General features: G+C 37.1%; 1 protein-coding gene across 5 annotated transcripts in view; it reads left to right on the forward strand.

Moving 5' to 3' along the window:
* Positions 1-3,099: 3,099 nt before the first annotated feature.
* Positions 3,100-12,666, forward strand: part of LOC131430645 (protein real-time) — a 45,230-nt gene continuing 35,663 nt past the window's right edge. For all 5 annotated transcript variants that reach the window (XM_058595765.1, XM_058595767.1, XM_058595766.1 and 2 more), the window contains exon 1: positions 3,100-3,663. In XM_058595765.1, the coding sequence (XP_058451748.1) occupies positions 3,601-3,663 (63 nt within the window). In that variant the 5' untranslated portion in view covers positions 3,100-3,600. The remainder of the gene's footprint in view (positions 3,664-12,666) is intronic.

Genomic DNA, 12,666 nt, shown 5'->3' on the forward strand with positions numbered 1-12,666 from the left:
GCTTTTTGAAAACTGGGTAGAAATAATGTATCGTAACAAAAGTTTTTACTTGGAGAGATGTTTCATCCATGAATAGGGTATTGATATACACTACAGATATCATAATTGTAAAACAATGTTTAAGCCCGCGCATGTACTTTCTGAACTGATGTTGGCTTCTCTTCCCATCATATCACAACACGGTCGAGTAGGACTCTGCGAAATATCACTTTAAAAGGAAATTTGGTTTAATACTCGGTAAGAACTGATGTTATGTATGGAGTAAGCCCCTCGAGCGCCATTAGCAGTGTTGTCTAAGTAACCGTTACACTAGCAGACTGACAGCAGTACGTTCAACGTCAAAACCGTAGAGAAATTCACGCGCGAACATCGGAGAAGTTAACCTTTTTGGATAATTTAATTCGATTTCTCACCGTTGAGATTTATTACCGTTATCTTTGTATACATTTGAATTTTCTATTTTATAGATTATCGCTACGTTTACTGTGAAAGTAGGCCACCAGGTATGCACAGATTTATCATTAGCAATAACCTAACTTATATAGGTAACCTGAATTATGGCTCGATAGGATTTCCAGTAATAGTAAAAATTGCCAAGTTGAGAACTCAGTAGCCAACACTCGGTTATATACTATTTGTAAGTAAACGAAAACGATGTGAAATCCATAAATAACATTCCAATAAATTTTAGTTCGAGTTCTAGCCATTTAAACAAAACTTCGAAATTTTTAACAGAACAGGAAAGATTTTTTTCATTTTGTCTAGTACCGAAATCAACAAATTGAATTGGCGGGTTTTTTCAACAGACCATCTCGCAAACAAGTTTAGTTGAAATTTGACTGTCGAGCAGCGATTTTTTAACTTAAGTGGTGGTTCGAATGGTCAAATTTAACTAAAACTGTGGATCTTTTCAAAGTTTGATGGATGAAATAATATATGGGTTTATTTAACACTGAAAATAAAGATATCAAGTGATAAAATAAGTGCAATAAAGAGAACGCATATTCTGCAAAAAATTCAGTGCCGGAAAATAACTATCGAACTTTTGAAAATAACTATACTTCGAGCAGGGTTATGTTTGGCAACGATCAAATAACTGCTCGACTGTCAAATTTAAACTATAAATGTGACGGCGAATCAACTGCATTAGTGGACTACTGCCAAACACAAAGATAGAAATATGAGTAACGTGGATGGGTTTGATAGATAAAAACTCAATGATGCTCAAAGTTATATTCGAAAAGTTGTTATTGCACTTGCATTTTTTATACATATTTAGATTAGCACGAAGAGTAGCTGAAGCATTTCTGAAATTTGCTTGAACCTTATTAATTATATGTTGAAATGTACGTACCTTTACGAAAACTTATTTTAGATTAATCCTCATGGTTCGCTCTTATAACCGTACAGATTCGCGGACATTGAATGCCCAACAAATTGTAGGTTATCCAATGCTATTTGAACTCGATATATGAAATAAATTTAACTATTTCAGTGTAAAATGTTCAAAACGACGAATGTAACAATGAGAGATTCTCTTTGTTTACATTCTCTTTCCATTATTGCGAAATATTCCTGCATTTTTCGGTATTTTTTTCTGTGCAGATTAAAAGATGATAGCTTGGTTATTATTATCGATAAATAATTGGAGAGAAGGATTGCTAAGAATACCGTAATAATCCAAAGAGAAAGTACACAAAGAGAATCTCCCATTGTTGCATTAGTCGATTTGAACATTTTTTAAAGATCTCATAGTTGAAGCTTTAGGATTTAGTTATAACAGCCTAAGAGCAAATTTAGCAGTTATGGAAGATCTATAATAATTCTATATGAAAGATCTATAATAAAGCAGAAACTGGAACAAACACACTAAGATTTAATTCCTTTGTTCGGTAATCTTTTTTACGAGAAATTTTGGTAATCTATAGAAATGACCGATATTTCAGTACATGAGTTTTCTTTTACAATAATTATGCAAATTTTTACCGCACGATCAGTCTTACGTGAATTTTCATTACAGAATTTTGTAAATAGATATACAATTCATACGGTAAATCTAAATATTCGCCGAGTAAGGTAAAAACCATACTGTCCGTATGGTAAAATTATCTTCCAATAACCGAACTTCTGTGAAAACAGATTGTCATGAAACTAACTGTCAAACAGTTTTTAGTAAGTGTCTTTTAATTAACCAAACGAAAAAAATCTTGAAGAGTTCATCGAATGGATTGAGGTGCAGGTGTAAAAGTTTTTAAAACAATAGAACCACTAAATTCACTACACAAATCGTTCGAGGGTAGTTTCTGGTGGAGTCGACGGATTGTGCAGTGTTTTGGAAGGTGCTCATAATTGCGGTTAGCCGGAACATTTGACCCTTTTTTGTGGAATAAAACCATGGCCACAGCAGGTTGGAATTTCCTTCATTCGTTTTTGTGAATTTCTGTTGTTTTTTGAAATCCGAAAATCCAGAATTTTAACCAAAGGAAAACAAACAATCAAAAAATTACCGATCAATCAGTTAGATCCAATTGGTTTACAGTTTACGGTAGTTGTTTGACAGTTCAGCAATTACCGAACGATCGGTAATCAATTTAATTACCGAACTGATTACCGAACGTTCAGCTATTGAAAATTCGGTAAAAAAAATTACCGAACTCTGCGAAATTTTCTAAGTGTGAACGTATCCCCAGCAAGCCGTTCTAGTTTTAATTATTCAACTAGTATTTCTGTCAAATTTAAAACTGGTCTACGATGCCGTTCTATTTTTTGTATATTTGAAACACGAGTAAAACACTGCTGGGGCTGACAGTTTTTCTTGTTATAAAACTCAGATTTAAATTTTGTGACATAAATTATGCATCTAGAGCTAGAACACTCCTGAATATGCCCTATGTTTATTAGCTTTATTTATTACAACAGATGCTAGCAACCCTTTCCAATCTCTTAGTACTTCACTATACATCCGTGGAAGCGCTGCTATCGCTAGCTAGAGTTGTTCCCATGTGTTTGACTGTAGGGTGCATAGCAATTTTGCCACAAGGGTCCCATACGCAATAATCATTGTACCACAAACATTCATTCATAAAATACTCACACGCCAAACTTCGGCTCAGAGCGAGTTGGATTTTCCTTTCGGAAGCATCGTCGGATTCCATTCAACCTTGTGTCGTCCTGTGACTGTGTTGATATAGATATATAGGATCTTTTCTTGTGCATCCAGTTCGTTCAGATTCTCGGTTCTGCGTACGACGAGTAAAAATTAGACCCGCGAGTGACAATGTTCTCCAGGTTAAGGCCACTGAAAAATCAGCAGTCGTAAAGCTGTTTCTCTGAAGTTTGCTCATTCATCGATTAAGTATTGCAGTTTATGTTTGTGCTTTTCATCCATCACAAAGAAAATGGAATGTATTATTGTTTACCAAAGAGGAATGTTGTAGTTTAATTTTAGAAGTGAAAAGTTTGTTGAGAAAAAAAAGTCAGCTGAAGAGCCAAACTAAGTGCTAATCGAAATATTTCATATAACGGGTTGGTGAAAATTGCTCCATCAGTCATTGGTTCCAGAAGTGTTCTCGTCGACTGCTAGCAACTAAAGGATTAGAAATGGTGCAAAAATACGAATCATCCGTAAGAATATATAAATATCCATTCGAGCTGGTCATGGCTGTAAGTAAAACAATACAAATAAACCACTATAAGCTTGATCCAATATAAAAAAAAATGTCACAATACGGAAACGTGAGGCAATATAAACGCGAACGCCTCCGACTCTGTGGTATGCAAATTGCACCAGCTCCTCATAACAGTGGAGTGAGGATTGGGAAATTCATACCAGGAATGCTTAGAGGTAGTAGAACAGGAAAAATCTATAACGATTAGCTTGTTTGTTTGCAAATGTGATTTCAGTTGACAATGTTTGTATCTGGATCTGTCAGCTGTACCTATGGTTAAAGGAGATGTAATAGGTGCGGACAAACATAACTTGTTCACATAACGACTCACTCCCTGACATTTGGAGAGCTACCTCTCGCTTCCAAGAGGTTTTTTAAACTGCCAGCGTAATCTAACCGAGCAACGAAGCTCGAGTTTTCATCGCCACATCGCCTCTCTCTAACTTGTAGTTCCCATGCAATCCCACTGCATATCACGTTTTGCAACTATCTCGAAAGTCTAGTGCATAGAATTAGAAACAGTCGCTAAGCAAGCGCCAACCAATTAATGTGAACGAAGGGGGGTTTTAATGACGAGATTAGTTGTGGAAGTGGTTCCGTTCGGTAAAAGCATTCATCTGGGACTATGTGCGATTAAAATTTATGATGCCCGCATGATTTATTCGTGCAATCATCATGTTATGCTGGTTATCAGATGAGAGCAACTAGGCCTATTCAAATCGTTTTAGTCGTTCTAATCAAAGTGGGTTCGACGACACTCTCCTCGGGGGGATTCTTCTTCATTGATTGGCTAAAACATTTTTCTAAACGTCTAAATATCTCCAGAAACAGTTCTTTACTTCAATTGATATTCAATAAGCTACATATAACATTACATACAATCATATTTATAATCTCCTCGCGATTTGTATACCCCATTCGATTCGATATCCCATTGATAGATTATATGGCTCATGAGCACAAACTAGTGCGTATGCATCATTACGACGATGTACAGCTTCTGCTCTTGCTTTAGTAAATAGTATAGAATGTTCTTTGATGCTACACACTGTATGTACATGCTTTCAAGGTTCTTCCAATCAAAAAGATTCTCTTTGCCCGTACGAATCTTTTCACGACTATCCACATCAGCCGAAGTGGATTCGCTTTTCGTAACAATAAATCTGAGCTCTATATCAGATGTTGTGTTAGCGTGTGTCGTGTTTTTTTCCTTTTTCTTCCACTTCCATTTTCGTTCACCCCTTCAAGATGCGAGATACGACTAATCTCTAGACAGTGCGTCTTTGGGAACGGACTACCATCGAATTGTTGGCAGCTTCGTTGGAAGTCTCTCGATGACAAGTCTGTTTACGGGTTAGCGAAATTGTGATTGGAGCAATTCTTTGGGTGGCGTTGACGTCATCGGAAAAATGCCTCAATAAGAATAAGACGCTCTTGTTGAAAACAATAAAATTAGCTAAATTGTAAAATAAATGTGGTAGCCTATCCTCAAGGTTAGACACTTGAGACGGGACCTCTGGATCAAACAATAAATTGTTTCCTATGAATGTACTGGTCGTTTATTCAGTGTACTTCTTAATTTTTCTAAGGTCTTATGTTTTGTGACTACCACAATTTTGCGTCCCAAGTATTCGAAATATCCGGTTCGTTAAGTGGAGCTTAACTTCCCGAAGTTCAAGAGAATATTAGAAATAAAAACATTGGAATGGAACCTGATGAACTGTACACAGGGTATATGTACGGTGCATTGTTCAATTAGGTCGCTTTGAAATCACTTTGAGGGTGATTTAATAGGTGAAACCGCTCCATAGATAAGAAAAAGCTAACAGATTAATATTGATGTTCAGATACGCTACCGAATTTCCATTACAAAATCGTTTTGAGTTTCACATGGTTCGGAATTAGAAGGGGTAGACAGCAGTTTTCAATTTTTCATCGTTTAGCGCCTAATTATTTTGTTTTGTTGTAACTGATCTAGAACGACAATAATAACAACAACAGCTGTGCACTTAATCACAAGCCGGTCAATTAGCAAAACGATGTGAGAAGTATCTCGTTGCCGGTTAAAACATGACACTGTCAGCAACTCATTATTCTATATGTTCTTGTTCTTTCAAAAATTCAATAAATAATCATTGAAATGAAATGGAACCAACCATCAAGTCATGTTTCGTATTTAATTTTTGTCAGAAATCTGAATAGTTTAACTCATAATATTACTCTAATGGAATGGACGCCTAGTGAAATTGTATCTTTTAAAATTATGTTTGAAAAATCGGGAAAAAATATTATAGTACAAAAAAAACCTGTTTTAATCCACCTAGTGGTGTAATGATGCCTTTCTCATATTACTCATAACATCATAAATTTTACTGTGGAATTCGCAAAAACAACTGTTCATTGAATAGGAAAGTTTGTCCGATTAAGTCCGATCTAACAAAATCTACAAACCCTGTTTACCCTGTAGTTCCGGAATCTGAAGTAGTATCCACAACAAATTTAGGAATTCCGTATGAAACTTTTCCTTTAAACCTCCGTAGGCCGCTACTGTTATTTCGGGAACTGGCCACACTAATGTCAATAGCTAAAATCTTGCAACACCAAAATAAATTTTGACTTTCTTTTACATAATCTTACTAAGAACGTTTTGATGTACGAGCGCTACAATTTCAAGAGAAGGATCTCGTTGAATTTTTTTTTTCACAATTTTCGACGTGGATTATCTCAACAAGAGCGTGTCGATGAACTTAGTTCTTTGTATGGCAATGAAGCACCACCAATAATTACTGTACATGGCTGGTATAGTGAATTCAATCGTGGTCGTAATTCGGTCGCCGACGAATTTCGTGAAGGTCGTCCAGTAGTTTTGCCAGAAACCATCGATGCTGTGCTTGAACTGATAATGCAAGCTGGATCTCGCACAATTTGACAATCTCCCAAAAAGAGGCTCGTGTCGATTGTGGCAAGGAAATGTTAAAAAAGTACGATCGTGGTGCATCACCCGACGTATATAAGATCGTTTGGTGACGAATCATGCATGTATACGTATGAGCCGGAAACAAAACAGCAATCGACTGTGCGGGTGTTCCAAGACGAGCCTAATCCAACAAAAGTTGTTCGGCGCACGAAGCACTTCGAAGCAAATGATCGCCTGTTTTCTCGGAAGAACGGCTCATGTGGCAACTGTGCCGCTGGAGCAACGTAAGACGGTCAATTCTGAATGGCAGACAACGGTTTGTTTGCCTGAAGTTTTTGGAGAAATTCGCAAAACAAACAATAGAAGACAAATCATCCTTCATCATGACAATGCGAGCTCTCACACATCAGCTCAAACCAGTGCCTTTCTGACTGGCCAAAACGTCAAATTGATGGGTCATCCACCGTGCAGCCCTGACTTGGCACCCAATAATTTCTTTTTATTCCCGCTTATCAAGAAAAGACACCAATTCTTTTTATTCCCGCTTATCAAGAAAAAAATACGTGGCTAGAGATTTTCGACGCCAGAAGATGCTGTTGCAGCATTCAAAAATCATGAAAAAGTGTATCGATCATCATGGAGAATACTTTGAAAAACAATAAAGCCATTTTCACTTTAAAATGTTTGTTCTTATTCGTTATTCTCGAAATATTAGTTTCGGTACTCCGGGAACAGGAAAAAGGTGAGACAAGTAGTGCCGAAATAAGTTTATATGCCTACAAAATAACAAGTTCTACAAACTAGAAGAATTTATCAGACATTACTCATGAAGAATTTATCAGACATTTACTCATGAAACTGATAATTTTCCACTTATCACGCTATAGTTCCGAAACCGGATAAAATGCTCTAAAAATTATTAGGAAACTATAAGACCTTTCATTTGAATCTAAGTTTATGAAAATCGGTTCAGCCATCTCCGGAAGCAATTAGTAGAAAACACGTTACATACACACATACTCACATACACACACAGAGACATTTTGCATACTCGACGAATTTCGTCAAATTGAAGGAAATAATTGTATCCCCCCATCCGCATGCAATTATTTTTATAGTCTCCAATGCGTGATTTTGTCCACAGCGCAATATGCACAAATTCTCCCTAAGCTGCAGCAAACGCATGCAGCTTAGGGAGAATTGCATATTGAGCCAATAACAGTCAAACAATCTTTTCATATCGCATTGCCGTGGTGCGCTGAACTCGAGTACTTTGCCTTGTGCATCGAAATTGCGTACATTTACAAACATCTTATAATGCATCCAACATAAAATTTCAAGAATCTCTTGTCGCTGTGTTAGTATCTTTTCCATGCACATTAGTTATTGTACAGACGCAAGAAGAAAAGAAATCACTCAGCTCAGTTCTGAGATTTGTTTCTCTCTCTGTCGCTTTTGTCTCTGTGAGAACTTGTATGCAGACCTTCAGGAGAGGCTTATGCTTATGGCAGTTAAAAACGAATTGCTGTCTCAGTTGCAACGTTAAAGCGATTTTATTGATGAAGTTATAGAAAGAATGGAGTTTTCCCAGTGTTACTGAAGAAAGGGTATGAACATTTCAAACATGTTTTGAAGAAAATACTTACTTTTAGTCTTGCGACAGGATATATACCAGGAGCCTGGCAGGAAATAATTGTCAAATGTATTCCCAAAGGCGGTCGCGACACTTATGAGGAATCGAAGAGTTTTAGGCCTATCAGTCTTAGCTCATTTCTTCTTAAAACAGTGGGACGCATAGTCGATCACTATATCAGGAATGTTAGTCTGGGCGTGCATCCGCTACATGGAATGCAACATGCTTACCAGTGTGGAAAGACCACTACAACCCTGTTACATGATGTTGTGTACAACATTGAAAAAGCTTTCTCACAAAAGCAATCTTGCTTGGGAGTTTTCCTAGATATTGAAGGTGCCTTTGATAACTTGTCTTTCAATTCAATTCTGGAAGCAGCCCGTGGTCATGGCATACCTTCAAGTATCACAAATTGAATACACGCAATGCTTAACAATCGACTTATTTGTTCATCGCTTCGGCAAGCAGAGATTAGAAAGCTGAGTGTCTTTGGGTGTCCTCAAGGTGGTGTACTATCCCCACTTTTATGGAACCTAGTCGCTGATGGTTTGTTAGGGAAACTTAATAACCTTGGATTTCCGACTTATGGTTTTGCCGACGATTATCATATATTGATGACCGGTAAAAGCATTAACACTCTCTTCGATCTAATGCAACAAGCCCTGCGATCTGTTGAACAATGGTGTTGTCAGGTTGGATTATCTGTAAATCCGGGCAAAACATCAATGGTGCTTTTCACTCATCGTAGGATAATCACAGGAGCTCGTCCGTTACAGTTCTTCGGTTCAGAGGTCACTGTGGTCGCTCAAGTTAAATACGTCGGGGTTATTCTTGATTCAAAACTGAATTGGTCTGCTCACATTGACTTCAGGATTAAAAGAGCTTGCATGGCTTTCGGCCAATGCAGACGAGCTTTTGGAAAATCATGGGGACTCAAACCCAGATACATTCATTGGATCTACACAACTATTGTTACACCAATTTTAGCATATGGATGTCTTGTACGGTGGCAGAAAGGAGAAGTCGCGGCAGTTCAGTGAAAGCTAAATCATCTCCAAAGGATGGTCCTAATGGCGATGACAGGAGCATTCACGACAACTCCTACTGCTGCTCTAGAAGCGCTACTGTGCATTAAACCACTACATGTGTTCCTAAAACAAGAAGCATTATCTTGTGCATACCGTCTTAAGGTTGCAGGGCTTTGGAACAGTAACCCATTAGATTATGCTACCAGCCACACTCGCTTGTGGTCTCAAATGGTTACGTGGGATGAGTATTTACTCGCTCCTAGTGACCTAACTCTCACATGCAGTTTTCCTTTCAAAACATTCAATGTGAGCTATCCTCTTCGTGAGGAATGGTTGACTGGTTATTTGGAACGAAAACTTGATGAACACATAGTTTGTTATACGGACGGTTCTCTGTTGAATGGTCGTGCTGGTGCTGGTGTCTACTGTCGTGAAATGAGGCTGAAGCAGTCTCATACACTTGGTAGATACTGTACTGTGTTCCAAGCAGAAATCTACGCGATTCTGTGTGGAATACAATCGGCACTTCAGCAGAGGAACTTTGGTAAACGAATTTATTTTTGTTCCAGTCAGGCAGCTTTAAAAGCACTCAGTTCGAATGACTCACGGTCGAATCTAGTGATCGCATGTAGAACTCAAATTGAAGACCTCAGCATTTCAAATGCTGTTTACTTCTTATGGGTACCCGGCCATTCTGGTATTACTGGAAATGAATGGGCTGATGAGTTGGCTAGAGCTGGTGCAACGAATGATTTCGTTGGTCCTGAACCAGCTTTACTACTTTCAACTAGTTGGATAAAGCACATGATTCGTTCTTGGGCTGCATCCAAACATGCCAGCTACTGGCGCAGCTTGCAAACTTGCGCTCAGACAAAAGCATTTCTACCAGATTTAAATCTGAAAATGTCAAAGTGTCTACTGCATTTCTCCAAGCATCATTGCAGTATTCTGGTCTGGTGATTTGTAAAAATTTCAAATAAATTTAGCGAGTTTATCGGGTTCACAGATTTTGAGAGTCGACAACCAAAAAAAAAACTTATTTCAGTTTTACTGGTATTCGTTTTTCGATCCCGGAATACCAATAATTTTTTTTTTTGGAACGCACTACCATTTCTCTAAGAGGTCTACACTGATTTTCAAAAATGTAGAATCTAATGAAATGGTTAACTATCCGTTGGGCGAATCAATGAAGTTGCGCGAGTTAGCTGACATCGTAAAGATATCAAAAGAACGTGTTGGCTTTATATTGCATGAGCATTTGACTATGATAAAGATCGTCGATAAAGCTCTATTCAAAGTAGGTGCCGCGTTTGCTTACTGTTGACCAAAAACGAGAACGTGTTTATGATTCTGAGCAGTGTTTGACAATGTTTAAACGTAACAAACCGGAATTTTTGCGTCGATATGTGACAATGGATGAAACATGGATTCATCACTTTACTCCGGAATCAAAACGATCGTCATCTGAGTGGACAGAAACCGGTGAACCTCGTCCAAAGCACCTGAAAGCACAACAATTGCCTAGAACGATTATAGCTTCGGTATTTTGGGATGTGCTTGGTGTAATATTTATCGACTATCCTGAGAAAGGAAATACCATTGACAGTGAATATTATATAGCGTTATTGGAGGTTATCGCTGAAACTGAGACCTATTTTGAGGCAAAAGATAAATCGTTCTACAAAAGTGGTATTGAAATGTTAGAGCGGCGCTGGAATGATTGCGTTGCTCTTGATAGAGATTACGTTGATGAATAAAGTTAATTTTGAACCAAAAAAATCGGGTTCTCTTTGTGAGGCCCGGGACTTTTCAGTCCATGTGTTAAAAGGCCTCAAACGCTCAGGTCGCGCTCTCATTCGCTTTTCGGACGTCGCACAGTGGTTCGAATCAATAAAAACGTGGACATAAATCAGTAGCTGCCCAACCGTTCTTTTAATGCATATAGTTGCTTTTAAGAAATTATTTAGAAATATATACCGCGTAATTTGATTCTATCCCTAATTGTCCATGGCCTACTTTGACAAAAAATATAACCATAACGTTTTTTTCTGAAGAGTTAGAATTTTCTTCTTCTACAAAGTTTTAGAACTATTGAAAATAATTTGCTTTGTCAAATATACCAAAAGTCTAGGTCGCACCGTTTCGGATATACAAAGCATTTTTATGGCAACCCCTTTAAAATCAGTTTTTTATTCATAACTTGTTTCGAGTTTTTTTATGCATACTTTCTTTGGAATAATTGAAGAAAATAAAAAATCCCATATTTTTGTTGAAGGTAGTGCATAGGTTTGTTGTTTCCTGGCAAAGTTATACAACATTTTACCTTTTTTTTACCTATGATAAAACCTCACACCGTAGTGAAATGTGCAACTTTGTGCAGCTGATTTTTACAAAATTTATAGGAAAAGATATAATAAAAAAAATCTAAGTGTAACTCGATAGAACTTTTTTATATGCCTTTTCAAAGTTATTTTTAGTTATTGATTTATGACAACCCCCTTAAAACTTTTAATCCTTTTTTTGTTTGGAATAGTTGTAGAAAATATAAAATCCCATAATTTTGTAGAAGGTTATGCATAAGTTTATTCTTTTCTGGAAAAGTTATACATCATTTTACCTATTTTTACCTAGGAAACCTTGTACCGAAGCGAAATATGCCACTTAATGCAGCAAACTTTTATAATACTTATAGGAAAATATATTCCTAATCCAATTTATTTTCCAATGAGAATATTCTGACCACTATTCGTGTGACTCATTTTCACTATGGCCATGCTTAAACCATAAATGGTTGACAAACGGAGGGCGTCACGCGTCTGCTATTTGAATTTGTTTTTAAAATAAAGTGAATATATCTCAAACAATATTTTTTTTACATTATTTATACCTTCAGCAAAAATACTTCAAATGTTTTTTTCTTCAAAATGAGATAGGAAACAAAAATTTTTTGTGAAAAAAAATTATTTTTATTCGAAATTGGTATTACCCCCTTAACAAAAATTAAGGTGCCACTTTCAAAAGAAACGTAATATAATCTTGTAAAACTTCTTCGAAGACACGTTGGCTCTTAAAAATGACTCCGAAACTGATTCCAAATTCTGGATCTGGTTTCTGAATTTTTGAACTGAATTCGTAAATTTCCGTAAATTTTCAGATTTCTGGAACCAAATTCAGGATATGAATTTAAGATCTGGGTTCTGGAACTAAATGTTAGGTCTGAGCTTCGAACTTCAATTATGGAACTGACTTCCGTTCCAGAATTTAATTCCTGAATTCAGGTGTATAATTTAATACCTAAATTCAGGGGACGGGTATAGCGTGATGGGTAAGTCGATGCCTTTCACGCCGCCCGCCTGGGTTCGATTCCCAACCCCGCACATAGGGTCAGAAAGTTTTTCTGTCCCGAAGAGGCGAATGACA

This window comes from Malaya genurostris, chromosome 2 (genome assembly GCF_030247185.1).
Source record: "Malaya genurostris strain Urasoe2022 chromosome 2, Malgen_1.1, whole genome shotgun sequence".
Taxonomy (NCBI): domain Eukaryota; kingdom Metazoa; phylum Arthropoda; class Insecta; order Diptera; family Culicidae; genus Malaya; species Malaya genurostris.